Genomic DNA, 27,997 nt, shown 5'->3' on the forward strand with positions numbered 1-27,997 from the left:
AACACACACAAAATGCTGGAAGAATTCAGCACCTCTGGAGAGGAATAAACAGTCAACGTTTTGGGTTGAGACCCTTTATCAGATATGGAAAGAAAGGGGAGCGAAGCCAGAAAAAGAAGGTGAGGGGAGGGGAAGGAGTACAAGCTAGAAGCTTGTGAAGGTACGTAGGTGGGGGAGAGGGGGTGAAGTGAGAAGCTAGGAGATGACAAGTGGAAAAGGTAAAAGGCTGAAGAAGAAGGAATCTGACAGGAGAAAGGAGTGGACAGTGAAAGTGCTAAAGCTACACAGAACAGAGTGCAATGAAGACAGCAATTTCAAAGTATGTGAATACACAAGAGACTGGAGATGCTGGAAATTCAAAGAACTACTGTGTCAGGCTGCATCTGATGAAGGAAATGGACAGTTGATTTTTGGATCAAGCTCCCTTGTCTGGACAGTCAATCCAGATGAAGGGTCTCAAACTGAAACTTCAATTATCCATTCCCTTCCACAGGTTAGGAAAAAAAAAGAATTATCTTTATTTATCACATGTACTTCCAAACAAAGTGAAAACAAGAACAGTCCTGGGAATGAAAGGGTTAATGTGTGACTGGCACTTGATGACTCTGGGCTTGTAACCACTGGAGTCTGGAAGAATGCTGGGGTGGGGATCTTACTGAAAACTATCGAATACTGAAAGGCTAAGAAAGAGTGGATGTGGAGAGGATGTCTCCTGTAGTGGGGTGGGGGAGGGGGTTCAGGAACAGAGAGCACAACCTCAAAATTGAAGGACATCCCTTTAGAACAGAGAAGAGGAGAAATTTCTTTGTGAAATTCGTTGCCACAGTGGAGGGCAAGTCAATGGGTATATTTAAACCCATATATAAGGGGGGGCAGGGTGCTGCAGTAGTCTGGCGAGCTGACCTCTACCTTGCTGAAGCCAGGTGACAACTCTGAGACGACTCCTCTTACTAACCCCTTGAACAGGACCCCACTAAGGAGCACTAGGCCATTGTCTTCCACACAATCACTAACCTTATTAACTCTGGGGATCTCTCATCCACTGCCATCAACCTCATAGTTCCCTTACCCCAAACCTCCTTTTTCTACCTCCTTCCCAAGATCCACAAGCCTGCCAGTCCAGGTAGACCCATTGATTCTGCTTGTTCCTGCCCCATCAAACTTGTATCTGCATACCTCAACTCTGTTTTAATCTTCCCACTTCAGTCCCTTTTTACTTACATCCATGACACTTCACGCACTCTTGATCTTTTCAATGATTTTAAGTTCTTTGTCCCGATCATCTCAATTTCATTACGGATGTCCAGTCCCTATACACCTCCATTCCCTATCAGGAAGGTCTCAAAGCTCTCAGATTCTTTCTGGACACCAGACCCAACTAGTTCCCCTCCATCACCACTCTGCTCTGTCTAGCAGAACTTGTCCTCACTCTCAATAATTTCAACTTTGGCTCCTCCCACTTCCTTCCAACAAAAGGTGTAGCCGTGGGCACTCTTCAAGGGTCCCACCCATGCCTGTCTTTTGTCAGCTACATGAAAACAGTCTATATTCTAAGCCTACACAGGTATCACTTCCCAGTTTTTCCCACGCTACATCGATGATTGCATTGGTGTTGCTTCTTTCACCTCTGCTGAGCTCGTCCACTTCATCAACTTCGCCTCAAACTTCCACCCTGCCATCCACTTCCTCGATTTCACTGTCTCTATCTCTGGAGACAGCTTATCTACTGATATATAATTTTACTGATTCTCATAGCTACCTGGACTTGTAAAACTGCCATCCCCTTCTCACAGTTTCTCTGTCTCCACAGCATCTGCTCGAGGATGAGACTTTTCATTCCAGAACTAATGAGATATTTTCCTTCCTCCACCATCAATACATCCCTCAGCCACATCTCTTCCATTTTGCACACATTTGCCCTCACCCCAAACACCCACCACCCCACCAAGGTTAGGGTTCCTCTTCTCCTCAAGTACCACCCCACTAGCCTCCATGTCCAGCACATAATTCTCCGTAACTTCCGCCATTTCCAATGGGTGTTGTTCAATGAACCAGAATTGATTAGAAAGCTTAAGGTAAAGAACCTTTAGGGGCAAGAATTCACCCTGGAATGTCAGAAAAAGAAGCTAAAGTCAGATGTGTCAGTATTACAGGAGAGAAAAGGGAATTACAGAGGCATGAGAGAGGAGTTGGCCACAACTGATTGGAAAAGAACACCAGCAGGGATGACAGCAGAGTAGTAATGGCTAGAATTTCTGGAAGCAATTTGGAAGGCACAGGATATATACATCCCAAAGAGGAAGTATTCTAGAGGAAAGATAACACAACCGTGTCTAACAAGTGAAGTCAAAGCCAACATAAAAGCCAAAGAGAGGGCATATAATACAGTAAAAATTAGTGGGAAGTTAAAGAATTGGGAACTAAAATACTGAAGTAAGAGTGATGAAGTGCTTTGAGAGTTTGGTGATGAAACATGTCAATTCCTGCCTGAGAACTAACTTGGATCCACTCCAGTTTGCCTACTGGCATAAAAGGCCCAAAGCAGATGCCATTTTATTGGCTCTTCACTCAACTCTGGAACATTTGGACAGTGAAGATGCGTACATCAGGATGTGCTTTATCAACTACAGTTTGGCATTCAATATTATCACCCCTGAAAACTAATCTATAAGCTTCAATACTTCCTTGTGCATTTGAATGTTTGATTTCCTCACTTGCAGACCCCAGTCAGTTCAGATTGACAACAACATCTCTTCCACAATCTCCATCAGCACAGGTGCACCACAAGTTGTGTTCTTAGCCCCCTGCTCTACTCACACTATACTTATGAACATGAGGCTAAGTACAGCTCCAATTCCATATTTAAGTTTTACAACACCACTGTCGTTGGCCAAATCAAAGATAGTAATGAATCAGCACATAGGAGGGAGATTGGAAATATGAATGAGTGGTGCCACAACAATAGACTCACTCAACGTCAGCAAGACCAAGGAGCTGATTATGGACTTCAAGGGTTTCCTCCAGGTGTGCTAGTTTCCTCCCATAGTCTAAAGATGTATCGGTTAAATAAAATAAAAATCACACAGAAGAAATGAGGTTAATGATGGGTCCAGCACTGAGCAGCACTGGGATCATGGCCACCGTGACTCTGCATTGATTAGCGACAAACAGAAGTACAAAATATCATAGTGTCAACGTGACTCACATCCATCAGGTCAACCAACTCTTGGGTGTTGAGGGTTGCGTTGTCGTACGTATCCAGGTGGGCCATCTCTGTGTGAAAGAACACAAGGAGAGGTAACTTAGCATGTTGGGTCCAACAGGTCTCCCTTTCACACATGCGGGAACTGGAAAACCTTTACTCCCCAACACTGAGCTCCAGCACGTAGAGTTCGAGGGTGAGCTGTTAGAAGACAAACACAAGATGGTGGCTGGGTGGATTAATCTGTCAGCAGTCCTTGCTTCGAATTACCTTAACTGCATTATTAAGATGGAGTTGTTGCATTAAGACCATGTTCAGTATTCTATACCTTGTGGAATATAAATGTGTAGAATTCATTGCCACAAACAGTTGTGGAGTCCATTGGGTATTTTTAGAGGACGTTGATAGGTGTTTGATTAGTAAAGGCAGGAGAATGGGGATGAGAGGGTTTAGCCATGATGGGTTGGCGAAGCAGACTCGATGAGCCAAATAGTCCAATCCTACTCCTATATCTTATGGTCTTATAACTTAAATTGCCATTGTACCAAGGATCAGGGTTCTTCTGGCAAACGGGTAATCCTTTACTCGAATTATGTCAATTCATTTTGTTTTCAAAAGACTCCTATTTTCGTCTCTCAAATGCTACTGGTGCATACTTCCAGCAATATCCTAGGGGCCTTTTTCACTCGACTGATATTCTGTGTGGCCAATGCTTATGGGATTTCCCAGCTTTGTTCACATCCATTAAAGTCAAGTGGGCATCGAGACAGATGTTAGCCTCTGGTGTTGTTCCCTTTTGGATATTCTGTCAACATTCAGGGGTTGAGAACCAAAGGGCTTGCTTTCATTTGGCACCTCTGTTGGTTCGGCTCAAATTGGAGATTTGATCTCAATGGTCAGGAAACAAGTGGGCAATCTGGGCTCAGACTTGGCACTGATCCACTTAACCACTACAATCTCCCAAAACAGTGTACTGGCTCTTAAGCAGAGGTACCAGGGCCCTGCAAGAGCAAGGACGTAACCAAGGTCATTACACCATGTTCTCTCTTTGAGAGGATACCCTTTACCTCTCAATCTTTTCCAACTCCTTGCAAATGTTCCTTTTTTTTTGTACATGTACTCATTTGACTTTTGAAATGCAGTTATCACCCCCCCCCCCAAACTTTCAATCAATATTGAAACCACAGGCTGAAATAAATTTCCTCTCCCCTTTGCAAATTACCTTCAGCCCACACACTTCTGTCAAGGCCTCCCTAAGAGTTATAAGAACAAAATGGCTTTATACTATTCCTTCTGAATTATAAATATTACATGTTTTGTATGGATTTTTCTGACTGCTGATTTTCAGCATGTTGCCAGAGGAGGTGGTCCAGTCAGATACATAGAACATAGAGCAGCAATGTGCCCTCTAAGGTGTGCGTGCGCACACGTCTTTGGCTACTGCCGCACAAAGGAATTTAAACTGTACACAAAAGGTTGTCGCTCTCTACCTCAATAGCATGCTTACATCTGACGATCGTGCACAATCCCATTTCCTCTTCCGGTTTCTTATCCGGATAGTGTTGACAAAGCGGAGCTTGCAATAATTTATCTGCAGATTTTATAACTGGCTTATTTATACTGTTTTTTGTTGAAGAAATTAGTCAGTGTGCACATGTTGTTGCCACTGGGAAACAAATTCCACAGCACGAGTTTTTGCACACACTGGTTACAATTTAGAGGGAACATTGTAGAGCTATACAATACAGTACAGGCCTTTCAGCCCACAATATGGTGCCAAACTTTTAACTTACTCCACAATCAATCTAACCCTTTGCTCCTACCCAACCCACAACCCAAAAAACTTTGTTCATCTATGTACCTATCTACGAGTCACTTGAAGTCACTAATGCATCAGCCTCTTACAGCACTGAATTCCAGTACCTTACCACTGTGTAAAAAACTTTCGTCTTACATCCCCACTAAACTTTCTTCCACTCGTACAATTACGATTCCATCACCTCCTCTAGCAACATGTTTCAGAGGCATTTAGATACAAACTTAACGAGCAAGATTTTGAAGGATACATCTGAATGTGGGAAGTGGGATTAGTGTAGATGAGCATAAAGTCTGGCATGGATGTAATTGACCGAAGGGCCTGTTTCTTCACTGCATGAGGTGCTGGAAGTTGGCAATGTTGTGCATTGAGCAATATGTAACTAAAGGCAATGAAGACACGAAACAAGAAGACAGCCTGTTCCTACCCTCCAGAGGATCTCGTGTCAATCCCAGCTGGCTGATGATGTAGCGTGGGATGTCAATTTTGACACCGTGACCCTCCTTTGCATGGTCTTCTGCTGCTTCAAGTAGATGGTAAAACTCTTCCGGATTAAACTCCTGTCAGTGGGAGGAGGAGAGATAGAGAACAAGTTCTGAGAAAGCTTCACGCTACACCAAATTCTTTAAAATCCATTACCTTGGAGCTGCTTCTGTGTAAGTGTAGCCCACATCATTCTTCCTGCTAAGTTACTGAGGAGCTCCGAGGAAACCCCTCTCAGCCTGGGATCGTTTTCCAAAAGCAACATGGACAAGATGCTGGAGGAACTCAGCAAGTCAGGCAACATCTATAGAGGGGTATAAACAGTCAATGTTTCTGACCGAGACCCTTCAGGACTCAGTCCGAAATGTTGACTGTTTACTCCCCGCCATAGATGCTGTCTGGCTTGCTGAGTTCCTCCATTATTTTGTGTGCATTGCTCAAGATTTCCAACATTTGCAAAATCCTTTGTGTTTATCCTTTTCCAGAAGTCAACTTTGAATCTCTTTAAAGATAAAAATGCTCCTGAGGCTACTAAAAGTTAATAACCCATATGAATGATTAATGCTGTGTCAGGAAGGAGATTCGACATTTCTACCTTTGTCTGAAGCTATATGTGCCTCCAGTTCTGCTCTAATGGCAGAGTCCTAGTGAGGGGGAGAATGAGAGACAAATTGATAAAGGTGTTCAAGATGATAAAAGGCACAGATGGAGTGGACAGCCAATGTATTTTATCTCAGAGCAGTAACGGCTAATGTAAGAAGATATATTTTTAAGGTGATTGAAGGAAAGTATGAGGGGGTGGGGTTATCAGAGGCAGAGTTTTTAGTATAGAGCATGTAAGTGTATAGAACATACTGCTAAGTGTGGTGGTGGAGGCATATACATTAGGAATATTTAAGAGACTCTTAGATAGACACATGGATGAAAGAAAAATGGAGGCTATGTAGGAGGGAAGGGTTAGATTGATCTGTGAGTAGGTTAAAAAGTCAGCACAACTTTGTGGGCTGAAGAGCCCACACAGTGTTGTAATGTTCTATGTTCAATATTAGCAAGGTCAACAGATCGAGAAAATCTTAGAAGAATAACTCAAGTCAATGATAAATGTTGGTCGTGCCAGAAATACCTAGTCCTTCCAGGTGAGGCAATACTTCGCCTGAGTATCTGTTAGGGTCATCTACAGTATCCAGTGCTCCCAATGTGGCCTCCTCTCCATTGGTAAGACGCAAAGTAAATTGGAGGGCGACTTTACTCCATCTGCAAAAGCCAGGATTTCCCAGTGGCCAAACGTATTAATTCCTATACCCATTTCCATTCTAACAAGTCAGTCCACGGCATTTTCTCCTGCATGATGAGGCCACTCTCAGACTGGAGGAGTTAAACCTCATATTCCATCTAGGTAGCGTCCTACCTGATGGCATGAACATCAATTTTTCCAAATTCTGGTATTTTCTCTTTCCCTCTTCTTTAATTCCCCACTCTAGCCACTTCACCTCACTTGCCTATCACCTCCCCTTGGTGCCTCTTCTCCTTCCCTATCTCCCATGGTCCACTCTCCTTTCCTATCAGATTCCTTCTCCAGCCCTTTACCTTTTCCATCCATCATCTCACAGCTTCTTAGTTTATCCCTCTTTCCCCACTTACTTGACTTCACCTATCACCTTCTTATCCCCTACCTCCTCCCTTCTCCTCCCTCCTCCCTAGTACCTTCTCCCTTCCTTTCCAGTCCTGATGAAGGGTCTCAGCTCAAAATGTCGACTGCTTATTCATCATTCAATGTTGAATTCCTCTAGCATTTCATGTGTGTTGTTCTATCAAATCTCCCCGCATTCCTCTCTGCTCTAAGGAATAAAGTCCTAACCTATTCAACCTTTCCCTAAAACTCAGGTCTTCAAGTCCTGGCAACATCTTTGTAAATTTCTTCTGCAGTCTTTCAATCTTATTGACATCTTTCCTGTAGGTATGTGACCAAAATAGGACAAAATACTCCATATTAGGCCTCACCAATGTCTTATACAACTTCAGTATTACATCCAGCTCCTGTATTCAATACTTTGAAGGCCACTTTCAAGGAATTATGCACCTGTATTCCCAGATCCTTCTGTTCTACCACACTCTTCAGTGCTCTACCACTCACCCTGTAAGCCCTACCCTGGTTTGTCCTCCCAAAGTGCAACAATCCACACTTGTCTGCATTAAATTCCATCTGCCATTTGTCAGCCCATTTTTCTAGCTGGTCCAGATCCTCCTACAAGCTTTAATGGTCTTCCTCGCTGTTAATCACACCTCTAATATTGATGTCATCTGCAAATTATCATCCAGACCTTTGTTACAGGTGACAAACAACAATGGACCCAGCACTGATTCCTGTGGCAGTCCGCTAGTCACAGACCTTCAATCAGAGAAGCAACCATCTACTACCATTCTCTGGCTTCTCCTGCAAAACAACTGTCTAATCCAATTTACTACCTCATCTTGAATACCAAGTGACTGAACCTTCTTGACCAATCTTCCATGCGGGACTTTGTTAAAGTCCATGTGGACAACATCCACTGCCTTGCCTTCATCAATTTGCCTGGTAACTTCCTCGAAAAACTCTCTAAGATTGGTTAGACACAACTTACCATAGACAAAGCCATGTTAACTATCCCTAATTAACGTCTGTCTATCCAAAAGAATACTTTCCAGTAACTTAACTACTACTGCAATCATAGTGATGATTATTGAAAGATTTCCTATGATAATTAACCAGGGCCATTATCACTCGCAATATGAGCATGTAACAGTTTTCAGCATCATTACGTCTGCTGAAGAATATTTCTTCCAGGCATTCCTATTAATAATTTTACTCAAGACATCTGTGGATAAGACCTCAATAGCTCAGGTGTGAACTTGTGTGGATGGGAATCACAGCCTCACTGCCTAACCCAAAGCCAACAGGACCTGACTATACATTTCTGGATCAGATCAGATTGCGTGTACATCCTGAAAAACAAGCCCAGAGATCACTTTATCAGGTCAGGCTCAGTTACTACAGTATGTGTCCCATGTACTTAGTCGATGGGTTGATGGTCAACAGATCAACTGCATATCTGAAAAGGTTATAATGTGGTCAGGTTAGGCAGAGGAAAATATTACAAGTCTTCATGCTTGGGCCAAGTTTGGATTGGCCTTGTCTAATTGAGTTGGGATTGGCTGTGGTCACATTGGGTTTGTATTGCTTCTGGTGGGGCTGCGTTGGTCAGTTGGTCAGTGGTCATAGTGGAATCCCATTGGCATTGGCCATGTTGGAGTTGAGTTGACTGTGGTGAATTTGGATTGGGTTGGCATTGTCTGTGCTGGAGTTGGGATGGATTTGACACTGACTGCGATGGAGTTAGGAGCTTCTTTCACTCAGCCAGCAGATCTCTGAATAGTCCATGAACACTACCTCACTCTATTACTCTCTCTTTGCACTTTTAAAATATTTCTTATGGTAACACATAGTTTTTTTTATATATTGAACTGTACTTCTGCAGTAAAACGACAAATTTCACAACATATATCAGTGATAATAAACATAATTCCAATTCGGAACTCACTGCCTGGAAGAGTGGGGCATACGGACAAATTCAACACTTTTAAAAAGCTCCTGTGAGAACATTGAAGGCCTGTTACTAGCAGTAAGTGTGATAAAACCAAAAAGGTCTATGTTGGCTCCATGGCCACAAATGGGCTGTACAGCCTTCTCCTATGAGCTTCTACATCAATTTTGGTGTTGGTGTTATCACAAGTTGGACAGGCTTAGCAAGACTACTAATTAATGATTATGGGTAGTAAATCTGCTAGCAATATGACTTGCATCGGTCCACCCATGAGCTGTTTGGTAAGACTCCATTTTAGTGATCACACCGGAGTCACCGGACAGCAATAGCACACTCCTCTCCTGATGAAGGGTCTCAGCCTATAATGTAGACTCTTTATTCTTCACCATAGATGCTGCCTGACCAGCTGAGTTCAGAGAGCATTCTGCGTGTGTTATTTTGGATTTCTGGGTGCAGAATCTCCTGTGAATATAATTTCATAACACAAAGCACACTCACCAGGCACTCCAGCAAACGTGCGGGCCGGGCGATGATGATCAGCAGTTTCTTCACCAGTTGTGTCACAAAAGCAACTTCTGTACTCTCTGACCGCTCATGAGCCTGCAGGGGGGTAGATACATTGGCTATTAGAGAGCTGACCCACAACACACTAATTGCTGCAGTGCTGAGGGAGTCAAAGTGGCACACATGAAGGGTGACGATCACCAAGGGTAGCAACTGGTGTTAATTCACTTCCTTAGCACCAATATGGTCAAGAGATTACACTTAGGGGCTACTTTATCAGCTACACCTGTACGCCTGCTTGCTAATATAAATATCTAATCAACCAATCATGTAGCAGCAATTCAATTCATAAAAGTAGGCAGTCATGGTCAAGAGGTTCAGTTGTTGTTCAGACCAAACATTAACAAGGGAAAAAATATGATCTAGGTGACTTTGACCATGGAATGAGTGTTGATATCAGATGGGGTGGTTTGAGTATTTCAGAAACTGATGATCTTCTGAGATTTTCACACACAAGTGTCTAAAGTGGCCACTGAGAGTACACCCCAATCAGTTCTGCAGACAGCCAAATTATAGGAAGAATAATATTACTAGTTTGCTTATTTATTTTATTTAAAGAGAGGACAGTAACAGCCCCTCCAACCCATGAGCCCATGCTGTTCAATTACACCCATGTAACCATCTAACCTACTAACCCTTCCTTATGTTTTTGGAATTTGGGAGGAAACTGGAGCACCCGGAGGAAACGCCATCACAGGGAGAACATACAAACTCCTCACAGAGAGCAGTAGGCATTGCTGGCGCTGAAGTAGTGTTATACTAACTGCTTTGCTACAGGAAGGCCCCAAAAATAAAAATCTTCTTTCTTGTTCTTTTTAAAATTTTTCTCTTTCCATGAGAAATAGTAGAAAAGAGTGGTGAGGGGTAGAAGGAATGGTTGGTTGGCAAAGTAAGACCTTAAAAGTTCTTGTAGCACATGAATCTATCATTTTTAATTTTCTCACAGGTTCCACTGGCAAATCATTATTAATTACCCTCGCTAGTTGTAAATGATGCTCGTGAGGCTGCAGTTGGTGTACAGTCTTAGTTACTCTGTATATGGGAGAAACATCATCAAATCAGAAAGAGTACAAAGATTTGTCAAGTCAAGTTTATTGCCATATGCACGAGTACATCTATGGACAGGTGCTATGAAAAACATACTGCCCAGTCTCATAGCATCACAGGCACATGACACTGGAGACACAAGAAGAACAGAAAATAAACATAAATTATAGAAGAAAGAACACAAATATCAAAAACAAACAGTTCATTGTAGTGCAAAGATGTCACTGTGTTGCTATACTCAGTTAATGATTGGGATTTTGCAGCTTCAAGATTCAAGATTCAAATGTATTTATCACCTGTACATCAAAACATACAGTGAAATGTTTTATTTGTGTAAACAGCCAACACACCCGAGGGTGTGTGAATGGAATGGTTTACGGGAAGCAGCTGTGTCACAGGACTTTATAGTCCTGTACCCCCTGCCCGTTGGCAGCTGTAAGGAGATACATGGAGAGGAAGGCGGAGGTCATTGATGGTAAAGCTGTCTTCTTGAGGCAGCAGATGCAGATACTTTCAATGGCAGGGAGGAACATGCGAATGTTACTTGGACTTGAGGCCCTGAGTCATAGAGAGTGGTTGGGTAGGGACTTTATTCATTGGAGCATAGGAAAGTAAGGGTGACTTAATAGAAATGTATAAAATAATGGGGGGCAATAGATAAGGGTGAGGGCACACAGTCTTTTTCCCAGGGAAGAGGAATCAAAAACTAAAAGGAAGAGGTTTAAGATGAGAAGAGAATGACTTAGAAAGGGGACCGGAGTGGAAACTTTTTCACACTGAGGGTGGTCAGTATATAGAACAAGCTGCCAGAGGAAGGGGTTGAGGCAGCTACAATTGCAGCATTTAAAAAAAATACTTGGACAGACAAATGATTAGGGAGTGATTAGAGGGATATGGCCGAAAACAAGCAAATGGGATTAGCTTAGATGGTTATTTTGGTCAGCATGAATGAGTTGGGCTGAATTGCCCATTTCCATGACATGTTGCTCTATAACTAATTGATCCCAGGCTAAGCAGCTTCCTGCTTGAAATGGTATTGAAGCATCTCCCATATTGTTGTAGGTCTGTCGTCACACTGTAGGCTAGACTGGGAAAAGCCATTAAGTGGTAATTCTATGGTTACTACCACTGATAATAGCTTTTCTATTTCAGGTTTCTCTAATTAACTGAATTTAATTTCCCCTGTTAACATGGTGGAATTTAAACTCCTGACACTGGCTCAGCAGTTTAAGTCGGTAGATTTACAATTCAGTAACAAGACCATTTACTCAGCGAAGCCCCTAATGAAATAGTTCCCTCAAAACTCCAACATAGCTAGAACAGACAATGGGGCTTTTCCTTATGCCACAAATGTCTTTGAATGAGACTGCACATGAAATAAAGATGTCATTAGAATGAAACCTGATGGCTTTTTTTCTGGATATGGAGCTTTTTAAAAAAATCTTTTGCAGGATCTACTGGCAAAGTCACCATTTACTGCCTATTATTATTCCTCCCTTGATTAAGTAGCTTGTTATGATTCGCTTCCTCCCAGAGTCCTGCGGTCTCCTATGTCTCTTAAAATTTGTGTCTACTGAGACAGATAACATGCTGGATTTAATATTTCAAAATTCTCTGGAATGAGAAAGGATGCAGTAATGTATCTATGTTCCTCTTGATTTTATACATTTCTATTGTACAAGATTGGATGTGTAACTCAATTATTCAAAAAGAGAGGAGATAGAATGCGGGGAAAAAACATACCAATTAGATCAGAAAGCATACAACAATGTAGGCCCTTCATTGCATGATGTTGTGCTGACCTTTTAAACCACTCCAATATCAATCTAACCCTTCCATCCCTCATGGCCCTCCATTTCTTTCATTCATCTGGCTAAGTCTCTCTGATGTATCTACCTCTACTACCACCCATGGCCAGGCGTCCAACGCATCCAGCACTCTGTAAAAATCCTAGATCTGACATCACCTCCAATTTTCTTCCAAACTCCTTCAAACTATGCACTGTTATATTAGCCATTTCTGCCTAGGAAAAAGGATCTTGCTGTCCATTCTATCTCTGCCTCTAATCATCTTACACAAACCTCTATCAAGTTTGATTTCTGAGGATTGCTCTGCTATGTCACCAGCGAGGGGAAAGCCTGCCGCTGTGCCCAGAGAATGTTGCCCAGGTTTTCTGTGTTTTGGATGTGGACTTGGACTCTAGACTTTTCCCAGTCTTATAGTTTTTTTGTTCTGTTTTTGGCCCGATCTTTCACATCTTTGTACAGGTGAGGGGATGGTGGGGGGGGGGGGGGGGGGTCAGGGTGCCAGTTCTGTTTTGTTCATTTTGTGCAGGAGGAGAGATTTGGGAGTTGATGTGCCTATCCTGTTATTTGTTCATTTTCTTTGTGTAGGGAGGGGGAATTTATGGTTTGATGATCGTGCTGCTTTTCTTTCGTGGTTTGATGGCTACCAGGAGAAGAAGAATTTCAGATTTGTATACTTTGATAATAAATGAAACAGTGAAGCTGTCCACTTCGCACGATAATGAAGCAGAAGCACATTGGTCTAAATGCTGAGACATTACAGAATTCTGGGATCAAGGTGATCTGGTGACCTGGTGCGTGATTCACAAAAGGCTAGCATGCTGACCAAGAAGGAACTTGGAAAATGAGCAAAGCATTATGGTTTTATTGCTAGGGAATTAAACGCAAAAGTAGCAGGGATGTTGTATCAATTGTGTAGAGCACCGATGAGACTACATTGAGTATACTTTGTACAATACAGCTTGCCATACTAAAGGAAAGATGTCATTTTATGTGAATCAGTTCCAAGAAGGTTTACCTGGAATGGGTAGATTGCCTTTGGTTGAGTGACCCAGGTTTGTACAATACATCTATTTAGAGTTTAGGATGAATTTTATCCAACTATGAAATCCTAAATGGTCTAGACCAGGTGGAGGTGGAAAGAATGTCTCCTCGTGTGGGATAATTTAGAACCAGGAAGCAATGTTTAGAATAAACACAAGTGGTTCTGCAGATGCTAGAAATCCAGAGCAACACAGAAAATGCTAGAGGAACCCAGCAGGTCAGGCAGAATCTATAGAGAGGAACAAACAGTCAACATTTCTGACCGAGAACCTTCATCAGAGTTCTGATGAAGGATCTTGGCCCAAAGTTTCGACTGTTTAGTCCTCTCCATAGATGCCCGAAATGTTGACTGTTTATTGCTCTCCACAGATGCAGATTGAACTGCTGTGTTCCTCCAGCATTTTGTCTGTGTCACTCTCTAGAAATAAAGTATGGCCTACTTAAGGGTGGACAGCTTGATGTCTTTCAGAGGGTCACAAGTCTTTGGAACCCTTCTTCCATAGATAGTGGAAGCAGATTCTCTGAAAAGTTATTATGGCAGAGGTAGGTAGATAAGCAAAGAGGTGAAAGGTTGCCACAAGTTAACAAGACTATGCAGCTGAGGTTTTAATCAGATCAGACATAATTGTATTAAATGGTGAAGAATAAGCTTGCGACAGGTAGAGAGAGGGAAAGAGTAAGAGTTTGTATGATTGACAAGGTACCCGTGCAAGCGTGGGGCTTGTTTAATCAAATATGCACAAACCTGGTATACCCAAGTCAATGTGGCCATAGCCCGCGGGCTGAACCCTGGAGAACGGAGACACAGAGGCCTGTACTGGAGTTGGAGGAGTGTCCGTGTGTGGGTGGAGGGGAGGGAGGGGAAGGGCTTGTTTTGCTGTTGATGCTTTGTTGCTTGTTGTGCTCTGTGTTGTTCTGGTGAGCACTGAACGTGTGCTATGCAGGTACCCAGAATATGTGGCAACATTTGTGGGCTGCCCCCAGCACATCCCTAGCTGTGTCAGTTGTAATGCAAATGATGCAGTTCATGTGATGTTAATTATGCACATTTGATAAATAAATCTGAATCTGTAGGGATTGGTGTACATGAACAGCAGAACTACAAAACTGTGTTGGAAGTATTCTTGATCTCAAGCGACTGCCTCAGAAGGGTGTGTGTAGATACGTATGTGTCTAGGTATATATAAATATATATCTATTGTACAAAGGAAATGGTAAGTCACCTGACCTGGAAGCCTGTCCAGCATTCAATGTGATCATGATAGATCTGTCCCAGGCCTTATCTCCTCTTCTATACCAGATCACCACAGCCTTTAATACCCTTATCTTTCAAAAAAATTATCCATCTCTTCATAAGATATCTCCAATGATCCAGCCTCCACAACTGTTGGGATAGTGACGTCTAGGTATTCACCACACTCTGTGAGAAATTCCTGCACTTCTCAGTCCCTCGTTTGAGGCTCTCCCACTGGTGGAAGCATCTCAGCATCCATCTTGCACACCCTCTTAGGATCTTAACATTTCAATGCATCACCATTTATTTTTCTGGATTCTGGAAAGTACAGATCCAACTCCTTTAAGCCATTCCTGATGGGGCAACTATCTCTTCCCAGAAATTATCCCAGGGAATCCCTTCCATACTGCCTCCATTGTCAGTTTATCCCTTCTGGGATAAGGGAGAAAGAACAGCACAGTACCCAGCTACGTTCTCACCAGCGCCCTGTGCAAATGCAACAAGATCTCCCCATTTCTAAAGTCCAACTCTATAGCATGAAAAGGCTATTGAGTATGCCATTTGTCTTCCTAACTGCTTGCTACATCTGCCCGCTTACCTACTTTTCATTCAAGCACCAGAACACGTACATCACACATTTGCAATCTCTCCCCCCCCCGTTTAGATAATAATCAGCCTGTTGATTCTACTTTCCCTCATCCTTTTCCCATCTATATCTATATCTCTTGTAGATTTGAGGGATTGCATTGATAGGCATGGATCCCTTACACCCTGCCCCATTCTCCCCATGGACATGTGGATTTCCCCTGGGTGCTTCGATTTCCTCCCACGTTCCAAAAGACATATGCTTAGGGTTAGTAAATTGTGGGCGTGCAACGTTGGCACTGGAAACATGGCAACACGTACAGGCAGCCCCAGCACATCCCCGGACTGTGTTGGTTGTTGGCGAGAACGATGCATTTCACTGGATGTTTCAATCTGCGTGTGCCAGATAAAACTAATCTTTATCTTTAATTCATTTATGTAAATAGTTGTGGTACAAGAAGTGATCTTTGGGGCATTCCATTACAACTACCCAACCTGCAGAAGACCCATTTGTCCTGACTCGGTCTTCCCTGTGATAGCTACCCTTCAACATTCAAGATTGTTCATTGTCATTCATTAGTACTACAATGAAATGATTGTTACTCCAGATCTCTGCACCTTAAAAAACACAAAAATGAAAATACATGTGGTTGGCCTCTGTCAGTCAGAGTTGTCCATGAATATTGTGTCCTAGCTGTCTAGACATGAAAGCCTGGGCAGAGCGATATGGAGAGCAAGCAGTTGCCCATGTAGCAAGCTTACTCTCCCCACACAACTAATGAACCCAAAGGAACGGCAGAGACCGATATAGTTTGGTACCAGCAGCATCACGGGAGTTGCCAGCCAGCATTGAACTTAATGTAGGACTGCCTTAGGGACTCCATCTCTGGATTTTCCCCTCGGGGTTTACTCCCGAAGCCTTCCCCATGAGTGGGATTAGGTGCAAGGCAGCGGAGGTTTGAGATCAGAGTTTTCCTTCTCCTAGATGAGCTGCCAACCACAGCTGACAAGCCCCATCTGCTGGAATCGACTGGTTTTAAGGCTTTGCCCCTTCTCCTGTCAATTGAAACAGTTCCGCTGGACTTAGTAGCTAAGCCACACATGAAGGCCAGGAGCTGGACTTAGTTGTCAGAGGCTGTTTGAAGCGCACGCCATTGGGAACATTTAATAGGTTGTGGGAACATGTCCCCATTACCACGCCCGGCTATAACAACCTTAAACTTATATAAAGAGTCTGACTGTATGTACGTAAAGTGACACTGGGTGCAGGAGTATTTGTACATCAGGTGAGTCTGACAGCAATGACATAGTGGTGCTGAGGTGGGTTAATGGGTGGGGGAGTTTGGGGGAATAAACTGTTTTTGAGTCTGGTGGTCCAAGCATGGATGTTAGGTAGCCTCTTCCCTGGTGGGAGAGGGACTCCGTAATCACGCCTCCTTCAGTACTGTGAGCTGCTGCTGCTGCTGCAAAAAGCAGCTCATTTTCATAACATCTTTAGCCTGTGACAACCACAAACTTGAACTTGTGCAGCAAGCTTTTATGTGACAAGCTGTCAAAGGCCGTCTGGAAATGTGTGAGGGTAAAGGTAAAAATTGTGTCCGTAATGTGGATTCATTATAGTGTGATTGATAGATTAGGGAACACTGTGCATTACACGGTTACAGCAAGATCGAGAACTGGGACAGCTATTTAAGCCTGTGCTCTGAAGAGAACTGCAAGTTGTTCTATTATAATTCAACTTTCTACAACATGAGGACTCTACAGAATATAACAATCATGTTACAACAGGCCTACCTGCATAGATCAAGTTGTGAGCAACTTTGGCCCCCATACTTCAGGAAGGACATGCAGGCCCTGGATAGGGTCCAGAGGAAGTTCACAAGAATGATTGTGGGTATCAGACTTATCTATGAGGAGTATTTGACATCTCTGGGACGGTACTCAATGGAATTCAGAAGGATGAAGGGGGTTCTCATTGAAACTTACCAGAAACTGAAAGGCCCAGATAGAGTAGACGTGGAGAGGATGCATCCATGAGTAGGCGAGCTCAGGATACAAGGGCACAGCCCCGTAATAAAGGGACTTCCCTTGAGAACTCAGATGGGGAACAATTGCTTCAACTAGAGGGTAGTGAATCTGTGGAATTTGTTGCTACAGAGGGCTGTGTAGGCCAAGTCATTGGGTGCATTTAAGGCAGAGGTTGTATGGTTCTTGACTGGCAAAAGGGGGATGGGGTCAAAAGCTGATAAGGGGCAAAATGAGGCTGAAAACAAAATCGGCTCTCTTTGAATGGCAGAACAGGCTCAATGGGCTGAATAGCCAATTTCTGCTCTTATATTTAATGATTTATATCATGTATACGTGAGGAAAAGATGTTCTAACCAATCAGATTTAACTTTAAGCCTGTGACGTGCTTTAGTTGAAACGCCTGCTTAGCTTTATTCCAACCTTTCTTAGTTGTCTGGGTCATGCCCATTTTTAAGTTTCAGATACCTCTACAGATTTAAAGGATTTTTTAGGAAAAAAAGTTAAAAGCAGCTTGTTGAATTTTTTTTGTGGATGTTTTCGCATCGACTAGGATGCAAATATTTCCAAGCATTTTGATTGGCCCAAAGGGCAATTGACAGCCCTTGAGCTAGTGTGAGAGGATGGGTTGCATGGCGACAGACAAATCAACTCACATCCTGAAGCAGCTTCTCCAAGTTCTCCTGCAGCTCGTAGAAGTAGCGAGAGGTGATGAGGCCCTCTTGTGACTTATCCAGGCAGTCTCTGGACATCTCAATGATCTGGTGATGGATGAAGCTGAGGACCCCATCGGCCAACGGGAGCACGTTCTCAGGCGCGTTGACCGTGAAGAACTCCTGTAGCCTCTCCTCCATCTGTGCGGTGGCCTACAGAATCAATGACAGCACAAGATTGACATCCACCTAAAGAAAAACTTAATTGAGGCTCCAAGAACAAATTTCACCTGTTACGTGCAAGATTGTGAATTTCTTGCAGGCAATAAGAAATCTTTCCAAACAGTGTAAACCTTCTGTCTATTAAGGCTTTGGAAGAGTTAGGGCCAGTAAAGCCCACTCAGCCCCTCCAGTATATTCTATCAGTCAACAAAATTGTACCTGACCTGTGAACTAAGCCCACAAACTAGCATTCTTCACAATCCCTTGCAAATCTCTCAATGTCTGACTGAAAATGAAGAACTGGCTCAGGAATGTGACATTTGGAGAAGAGAATTTAATGTCAATACCTTTGAGTGTAAAAGTTTCGCCTAACTTTATTTCTGCTATCCCCTTGATTCAAGACATTCCAAACAGTGAAAAAAGTTTATGTGCAAATCACTGGGCCCTTCAGTGCAAACACCTTCCCCTTTTCCACTAGTCTGTGGCCAACCCAAGTCACTTCTCTGCTAAATATGGAGAAACAGTAGGCTATAATACTGAAGTAAATTTACTATCAATTCACAACTTTAACATACTATACTGTGCCTTCTGTTTCGTCTTACTCCCTTAATATAATTCTGTGTGGTGTGATCTACCCAAATGGCATATGAACAGAAGTTTTCCACTGACAGTAATGAAACAACACAAACAGCTGTTTTTGCTGGTTGTATGTGGAGCTTACATGTTCTACCTGAGCGTGTGTGTGTGTGTGTTTCCCCGGGTAACTGGTTTACTTCCATGTCCCAAAAATGTGCTGGTTGGCAAATTATTTATTTGGCTTCTGTAATCTGCCCCTAGTGTGTAAATGAGTAGAAGGATTAGGGAAGAGCTGATGGGAACATGGTAAGAATTAAGTAGTAGTTGTGTAAATGGGTGCGCCAAGGTCAAAGTGGAATAGGTGGGCAAACTGAGTGCTCCACACCTTCAAAGGTATCTGTATTGGTTCATTATTGTTACATGTACCAAATTATAGTGAAAAGCTTGTCTTTCATACTGTTTATATAGATCAAATATGTATGGACAATATGCATTGAGGTGGTAGAATGAAAGACAATAACAGAATGCAGAACAGCTATAGAGAAAGTGAAGAGCAGGGAAACAATAAAGTGCAAGATCACAACAAGATAGATTCTGAGGTCAAGAGTCCATTTTTTGCTACAAGAGGTCCATTCAAGTGTATAGCAGTGGGATAGAAGCTATCTGTGAGCCTGGTGGTATGTGCTTTCAGGTTTTTGTATCTTCTGACTAATGGGAGAGGGGCAAAGACAGAATGTTGTGGTGGGTGCAGTCTTTAATTATGCTGGCTGCTTTACTGAAGCAGAGAATTCATGGCAGGGAGGCTGGTTTTTGTAACGGTATTCAGACCACAGGAATACTGATATTGAGTGGAAAACAGAAGAGACTTCTAAATGAGATGGCAGTCCATACGTAGCACACAGCAACAAACCACTTCAGGCTCCAGATCAAAGTTGGAGATGCTTAGTCACTTTTTGTGTCACGCCCTCACACTCAGTACCAGCTTGTTACAGTCACAACACCTGAAGCAAGTAGGTCATTCACAGTCTGGACTAAATGGACCCTGGACCAATTCCCTTCTGCTCCCTACCTTCGGAAATCTTTCCTTGTAGACATGGTTCATCATCACTATTTCATTGTCGTAGCAGGAAGGAGAGCGCCCGGGGCTGGAACAGATCAGAAGCCAAAAATTATTTAGGTCAACAACCCATGGAGAACATCTCCCCATTCTGATGTAGTATAAAGAATTACAAGAACATGGGTCACTCGTTCACAATCCATACCATTAGAACAGAAGTAAGCAGGAACTTCTTCAGCCAGAGCGTAGTGAAACTGTGGAATTCATTGCCACAGGTGGCTGTGGAGGCCAAGTCATTGGGTGTATTTAAGGTGGAGGTTGATAGGTTCTTCATTAGTAAGGGCATCAAATATTATGAGAAGATGTGAGGATGGGGTTGAGAGGGATAATAATTCTTTTCCTATATCTTATGACCTCAGCTCTCTTTCCTTGCTATTCTTCAGTATGTTAGTCTATCGAGGCAAATAGACATCTCTATCACAGGAGCACAAGGCCAACGTTATCAGGGCAGCTTATCTTTAAGGATCTAATGGTGTTTGTGGTTCCATGAACTGGTTACATGTTTTCTCATGATGAATGAGTATATCTCAAAGCTAATTGGTTGGAAGGCACTGTGGTCATACAAGATTCCACTTTATGAGTCTGGTCCGATTCATATCCTCACTTATCCTAACAACCCTCCACACCAGGGCTTGCCGACCTTTCTTATGCCATGGACCAATGCCATTAATCAAGGGGTCCGTGGACCCCAGGTTGGGAACCCCTGCTCCACACTACCCACAACTCCACCAACCTTTGCAGATGACAGAAACGTAGGTGGAGTTGTGTATTGTGTGGAGGGCTGTTGCAGGTTGCAATGGGACATTGACAGGATACAGTGCTAGGCTGAGAAATAGCAGACAGTTCAGCCCAGAAAGGTGTGGAGTGATTCATTCCGAAAGGTCACATTTGAAGGCAGAATACAGGGTCAATGATAGGATATTTGGCAGTGCGAAGGAACAAAGGGATCTTGGGATCCATGTCCCTCAAAGTTGCTGTGCAAGTTGATGGGGTTGTTAAGCAGTCATATGGCGTGTTGGGCTTCATTGGTCAGGGAATTGAGTTCAAGACCTTCACGGTGATGTTGCAGCATAAATTAGAGAGCATGTCTTGTGAAGAAAGGTTGAATGATCTAGGTTTTCTGACTTTGGAGCAAAGGAGGATGAGATGTGACTTGATAGAGGAGTACAAGATAATAAGAGGCATAGATAGTGTGGACTGCCAGAGACTTTTTCCAAGGGAGGAAATTGCTCTTACAAGGGGGCAAAATTTCAAAGTGATTGGAGGAAAGTATGGGGAATAGCACTGGTAAATTCTTTACACAGAGAGTGTGGATGTGTGGCACCCCCTGCCAGGACTGATGGTAGAGGCAGATACGTTAGGGGCATTTAGGAAACTCTTAGATAGGTACGTGGATGTCATAAAATGGAGGATTATGTAGGAGAAACTGGCTAGATTGATCTTAGAACAGACTGAAGGTTCGGAGCTACTTCATGGGCCAAAGGGCCTGTGGTGTGCAATAGTTTTCCATGTTCTATGAAATCAGTGAGAGAAGTTTCAAGTATTTGACAGTTGTGCCTCTTTGATAAATTTATAGAGTGTAACAGCACAGCTGATTGCCATTTGGCCCTTTGTGGCCACACCAGCTCCCTACCAGAAAAACATCACCAGATCATTAGGAAAACGTCACAGTCACAGCCGGGGAAGTGCTGACCTGAGGCTCCGGGAGCGCGGGCGGACAGCTGGTGAGCGGCGCCCCCCATCGTCATCGGTGATGCTCTCTGTGCTCCCAAAGTGCTTGGACAGGAAGTGCAGCTCGTCCACCGTGGGCTGGAAGGGTAACTGGTGGAGCTTCTCCTGCGACGAGCACGAAGACTGCGAGGATTCAAAGTGAAAGAAGGTCTGAATGAGAGAGGATGTATTGAGCCCCAGCATCCAGAAATCAGTATGAATGCAGCTCCCTCCTCTGATAGTGCCCAATATGGCCGCTGGAACCATTGCTCACTACCCTCCATTTTGGAGCTCCTGGATTCATGCTTCGCCGCTCCCTCCTCCCCAACCTGGCCAACAGAGGAAGGAAGGAGACTATTCGGCCCTTTGAAGCTCTTCCTCAAATTCCCCATGTACCTCTGTCCCAAATTCCCTACTCCCAATTGGAGCACCTGAAACTAGCCCAGTATAATCCAGCAGCCCTCCTCAGTTCTCTTCCCTCTTCCATGGAGAACAGCTACCAGTCTCTCTACCTTAAACTTGCCCCCAAAGTCCTTCATCCATAGCCACATTCTGGAGTATCACCTTTCTGCCCTTTTTAGCTCACTCTCATCATCCTTAGGTATTGGGACTAGAACTAGAATTGTAATTGAATTTAACCAACCCTGAAAGCCCCAAATGCTCCCACAACTCTCACCTGGGCTCTTTAGGTTGGTTTTCCCCCGCCACCGTAAATGATTCCTAATCCTCACTCAGGAGTAACTACTACAAGGGGTATAGGCAGGGTAGATGAAAGCAGGCTTTTTCTGTCGAGATTGGGTGAGACTACAACTGGGTCTCATGGGTTAAGGGTGAAAGGTGAAATGCTTAAGGGAAACCTGAGGGAGAACTTCTTCACTGCAAGTGTGGAAGTGGTGGATGTGGGCTTGATTTCAAAATTTAAGGGAAATTTGGATAGTTACGTGGTATGGAGGGCTATGGCTTGGGTGCAGGTCGATGGAACTAGGCAGAATAATAGCTCGGCATGGACTAGATAGGTGAAAGAGCTTGTTTCTGTGCGGTACTGCTCCAATAATCTGTTTCCACCTCCTAGCTCATCATCAGCTCAACAGTCAGTTACCTTCAGGCTAGTTCAGCCTTTCCTCATCTCACCCTTCAACTGTCTCCGGCCACTCAATGAGTCACTGCAGCCAGGTAAAGGATCCCCATGAGAAATACATGGAGACATCCCATGAAGTTAATACCTTTCCTCATTCTCCCGTCTAAACTCTTTCCTTATCTCCATGCCCTCGTGTTACAGACATCCCCACCAGGGTAAATAGATTCTCACTATCCACCCAGTCCAAGCCCCTCATTGTACTATAAACCTGTCTTCTGTATTCGACTCCTTCTCCACTGCAAGGGGATCAATATTCCTGCTGGGAAGTAGTTTGTTCATGTAGGCTTTAAACTAATGTGGCAGGGGGTGACCATGTGGCTCAGCCCCATCCGTCTGGCTAAATTAGCTAGATCCCTCCCTAAATGCACAAACAAGCTTCCCTACAAGTATATTTATCCCATTCTTGTTCAGGTGCAGCCGATTCTGTCTGTACCAGTACCAGAAGTAGCTGTTGTACCCTCTCCAAGGAGGCATGGCAGTGTAACAAAACATTATTACAGTGCCCAGTGAACTAGGTTCAATTCCCACCACTGTCTGTAAGGAGTTTGTAGATTCTCCCCGTGACTGCATCGTTTTCCTCCAGGAGCTCCAGTTTCCTCCCGCATTCCAAGGACGTACAGATTACACAATTGGCCACATGAGAGTAACTGGGTGGCACGGGCTCGTCAGGCCAGAAGGGCCTGGACTGTGCCACGCCTCTAAATAAAATCAGTAGATATCCCTTGTGTGATGGCACTCCAGTATACAATGCATAAATGTGGGTTGCTGTTGATGAAATTAGAAATGGTTCACACCGTAGAGAACATCCAGCATTGACTCTTAATGCATGCTTCTTTTTTAAACCTTCAGTGGTGAAAGTGAAAGAAGTAGCACATACAGACACAGTGGAACTGGGAGTGTTGGTACCATAGCCCGAGGATGGCAGGGAGGCAAGGGACCATCGACGTCCATCTGCCCTGAGAACACAAAAGGAAACATTTCAGACAATGGTGTGCACATCCATTCTAGTTTGAAAGTAACAATGGCCTTTAATCCCTTTAGCTGATAAACTATGTTGATGATCATCAAATCACCTCTCAAACCAAATTTTCAGGAACCATTAGATTTAGGAGCAGAGGGTGTTAGACATTTGAACTTCCACTTAGATTCCTTGTTCAGCTTGGGATGCTTCCGATTTCTCTTCTCAAGCCAGAAATAGTGTTGGGCCAGGGGAAAGTCATTTTTGCCCTGAAAGTCTTCAAATACAAATTGTCTCTTTGTAGCTGTTGGGAAAGTAGCAAAAGAAAGAAGTCTAGAACGATGCGGGGAAGTTTCAGGTTTTCAAGATTACCTTGGGACGAGAGAAGGTATATTCACCGTATCTCGAATAATAAACAGCTTCTGAGAAAAACAACACTATGAGGCTGTGGGCCAACAGCATTGAAGTAGGATTGATCTAAAATTAATTTTAGACACCCCCCCAACCAGAGTAAACAGATTCTTACTTTCTACCCCATGTGTCCCCTTGATAATATGGTAAATCTATCTTGTGTATGAGATTCCTTCTTCACTTCAAGGGGACCAATATCCTTGCAGGGAAGCTTGCTACTGCAGTTAGGAATGCTTCAAACTAATTTGGTAGAAGGGTGACCCTGTGGTTCACCCCTCCCCACCCCTGATAAATTAGTTTAAACCTTCTTGAAATGTATTAGAGTTGCTGAACAGTTACCGTATATGGTCCCCTATTGCTTGTAATTTTTTTCATGCAGTTAGCTTCAAATTTAAAACTATTGCAATATTAATGAACTAAGTAGTAATGGTTTATTCAAATGTCATAAGTAACCCTCAGAACACAATTGTTAAGGAAGGAGAAATAAGTAAATAATTTGATTTATATTCCATGTTAGAAAAGGTTTAGCTAAGCATTTGGAAGACACCACCTTAAAAAAAAGCAGAGTCAGTTTCATGGGATAAGGATTCCTCTGGATACTGTCTCTGGTTTATCTCCCGTCCGTTTACTTATGGGTCAATGAGGTTCCACCTCCCACTCTCACCCTCCTAGCCTCACTCTTTTCCAGCCCACTTCCTCTTTCCACAGATGTTGGCTGGCCTGCAGATCGATTCCAAGTTTCCCTATCACATCCAATACCCTAACCAATACTTACCCACTCATTACAAGGATCTCCGAGAATTTTTTTTTGGAGGGCTTGGGTGGGAGGGGGGCGGTGTTGTTGAGCAGAAATTAGCCACAATGTTTCCTACATTCCAACAATGACTTCCCTCCAGAAATCCCTGGCTGGCTGTTCCAGACACGGTACAAAGTTAAAGCAATTCATTATTTATTGGTGCTAGACTGTAGATTTGTGCTGGTTTAGTTGCAGTTTGGTTAATCTCAGAAGCACATTGAGGATTAACATGCATCACACACACATAGATATAGAAAAGGACCTAGGGAGGCCTAGTCACATGACATCACTACGTGTTCCAAGATGGCAGCCACCTTGAAGCATAAGACAAACCTGAGCATAGGATCAGACCTAAAACACCCGGCACAGAGAAGAGTTACCTGTCACTGCGATGACCATGGCTGTAAGGGAAAAAACAGGTTACAGCAACAACTGGTTGAGAAATATCAATGGCTCCCCAAATAGTACGAGCTAGATTCTACACCACAGTTGACTCTCAATTGGTTTAATGCAAAGATTCAATGGAGCATCAGAACACAAATTAAGACAAAGCACAGACTCAACCTGATGGAGCTCTTCTTTAACATTAATGCACTGGGACATGCGCATGGGAGGAAGAACCAGGCAGTGGTTATTGCTTCACTTCTGTCCAGACTCAGTAACGCAGGGGTGCAGACACCATTTGAGTCCTGCAGCGACTCATCTGCACCCACGTTCGGAAATCACACATGCAGAAATTTTGATCGAGTTAGGGGATTAAAGAAAAGCTTCATGCATCACATGCATGTCGAAACGTACTGTGAGATGTGTCATTTGCTTCTATGACCAACACAATCTGAAGATGTGCTGGGGGCAGCCTGCAAGTGGGGTGGGGGGGTGGAAACCAGATTGTGGGAGGAAACCCATGGGGAGAACGTACAAACGTTTTTACAGGCAGCAGCTAGTTTTTAACCTCGATCCTCTGATTGGTGGCGCTGTAACAGCGTCACGCTAGGCGCTACGCTGCCACGCTGACGCAGGAGGAAGGACGCTGTCTGTGATAACCAGCTTCCTCATGCAGATGCAAGTACGGCAGCAGAAAGGACTTTGGAAAAGTTGGCAGAGCAGAGAGGTGAGAGAGAGGACACTACAGGTGGAGGTGGGAAGCAGTTAGCCAGGAACGTCTCTCCTTAGGTCAAATTTAAACCAAGCCGGTAGAATTCCACTAAAGACGACCATGCAGACTCCAGCACAAATTCCAGGCTGATGAACCTGAAGCACAGAGATGTTAACTTGACTTCTTCTTTCAAGTGGATCTGATAGATCCCAGGGGGTCTTGACCTGAAAAGTCAACCACCCCCCGCCTCCACAAATGCTGACCGACTCCCCAGCATTTTGTGGTTTTAGTCCAGATTACAGCATCTGCAGTCTCTTGTGTCTCCAAAGAGAAGCGTATATTTGTACACCATTCCTTTTCACTGAACCTCCTCAAGGGTTGTTTATACAATTTGCTCTTATTTGCACTACTTATTTAATTTAATCTTTTATCTACACTTATTTTTGTAACATAAGGGTTTTATTTTATTATTATTATTATGTGTTGCAATGTACTGAAATGTGTCACCAGATTTCATGACACATGCCAGTGATATTAAACCTGAGTCGGATATGTAGAAAAACCTGGAGACCTTTTCCAAGAAGAGCAACTGTTGAAATGCACAAAATGCAGCAAGTTCCGAGGAACAGCCCTGCAATCTTGCAAAAAGCAGGTCCCAGCCGCTATTTCTCTCAGTAATGAAGTCAAATTTGTTTACAGCGTTATTGCCACGTTGCTGTTTGTGGGACATTGAAAAACACAACTTGGTTGCCATGTTACATTGGAAGAAAGGAAACACTTCAAAAGTATCTAACTGCTATGGTGTAGGAGGTTGGAAGAGGCAGCATAGAAATAGAACACATAATCTGCTGGAGGAACTCAGTGGGTCAAGCAGGATCTGTGAGAGGAAGGGGATTGACATTGTTTCAGTTCAACTTGAAACGTTAACAACTCCTTTTATTCCACAGATACTTCTGGGCCTGCTGAGTTCTCCCAACAGATTGTGTATTGCTCCAGATTCCAGCATCTTAAAGAGGTGTTTTTTTTTAAAGATTAGCTTTATTTGTCACATGCACATTTAAATGTACAGAGAAATACGTTGCCTGCATCATCATTCATGATGTGCAGGGGTAGGACAGCTTGCAAGTGTCACCACGCCTCCAGCGCCAACACAGAAAGCCCATATCTCGCTAGTTCTAGCCATACATTTTTGGAATGTGGAGTGAAACCGGAGCACCAGGAGGTACTGTACCTATAGGGTCATGTGGGGGGGGAATGTACAAACTCCCTACAGACAGTGGTGGGAATAGAACCCTGATCGGTGATCCCTGGTGTTGTAAAGTGATTGCTATCATGCCACCCCATTATGCTACAATGCCGTCCCCAGTTTCTTGTGTTCCCAGGGTAGAAAAGCAAGCCTCATTCTTCCTTTCTTGATAGTCACCGAAATGTTAAAACACTAAATTTAGCTGAATGATTAAACCCTGCCGTGCAGTCTCACCTCTGCTGCACTCAGCCATACCACCCTCACATTCACACATGTAGACGTTTCAATCACTCATTCACACTTACTCTCCCCCCTACAGACACGGTACAACCTGTTCGCAAATACTGTTATACACACACCTCCACTCATAAGGATCAATCTGTTAACTGCTATGAGTAACACACGCAAAACGCTGGAAGGATTCAACAGGCCAGGCAGCGTCTATGGAAAAGAGAGAACAGTCGAGGTTTTGGGCCGAGGCCCTCTTTCAGGACTGGAAAGGACAGGGAGATGTCAAAGGAGGAGGGGAAGAACTAGAAGGTGACAGGTGAGGTAAAGAGCTAGGAAGTTGATTGGTGAAAGAGATAAAGGGCTGGAGAAGGGGGGAATCTGATAGAAGAGCAGAGAAAACCATGGAAGAAAGGGAAGTGGGAGGAGCACTAGAGGGAGTTGATGGGTAGGTTAGGAG

The 27,997-nt window shown here is 43.6% G+C and overlaps 1 protein-coding gene across 2 annotated transcripts in view; it reads right to left on the reverse strand.

The window, feature by feature from the left end:
- The window catches only part of LOC140740161 (microtubule-associated serine/threonine-protein kinase 1-like), a 219,902-nt gene that overhangs the window by 86,593 nt on the left and 105,312 nt on the right, over window positions 1–27,997 (reverse strand). For both annotated transcript variants that reach the window (XM_073069135.1, XM_073069134.1), the window contains 7 exons: window positions 23,680–23,758; window positions 21,648–21,808; window positions 19,907–19,982; window positions 18,043–18,252; window positions 9,581–9,682; window positions 5,446–5,578; window positions 3,206–3,273 (listed from right to left, as the gene is read on the reverse strand). In XM_073069135.1, the coding sequence (XP_072925236.1) occupies window positions 3,206–3,273; window positions 5,446–5,578; window positions 9,581–9,682; window positions 18,043–18,252; window positions 19,907–19,982; window positions 21,648–21,808; window positions 23,680–23,758 (829 nt within the window). The remainder of the gene's footprint in view (window positions 1–3,205; window positions 3,274–5,445; window positions 5,579–9,580; window positions 9,683–18,042; window positions 18,253–19,906; window positions 19,983–21,647; window positions 21,809–23,679; window positions 23,759–27,997) is intronic.

Source organism: Hemitrygon akajei, chromosome 16 (assembly GCF_048418815.1).
Source record: "Hemitrygon akajei chromosome 16, sHemAka1.3, whole genome shotgun sequence".
Classification (NCBI taxonomy): domain Eukaryota; kingdom Metazoa; phylum Chordata; class Chondrichthyes; order Myliobatiformes; family Dasyatidae; genus Hemitrygon; species Hemitrygon akajei.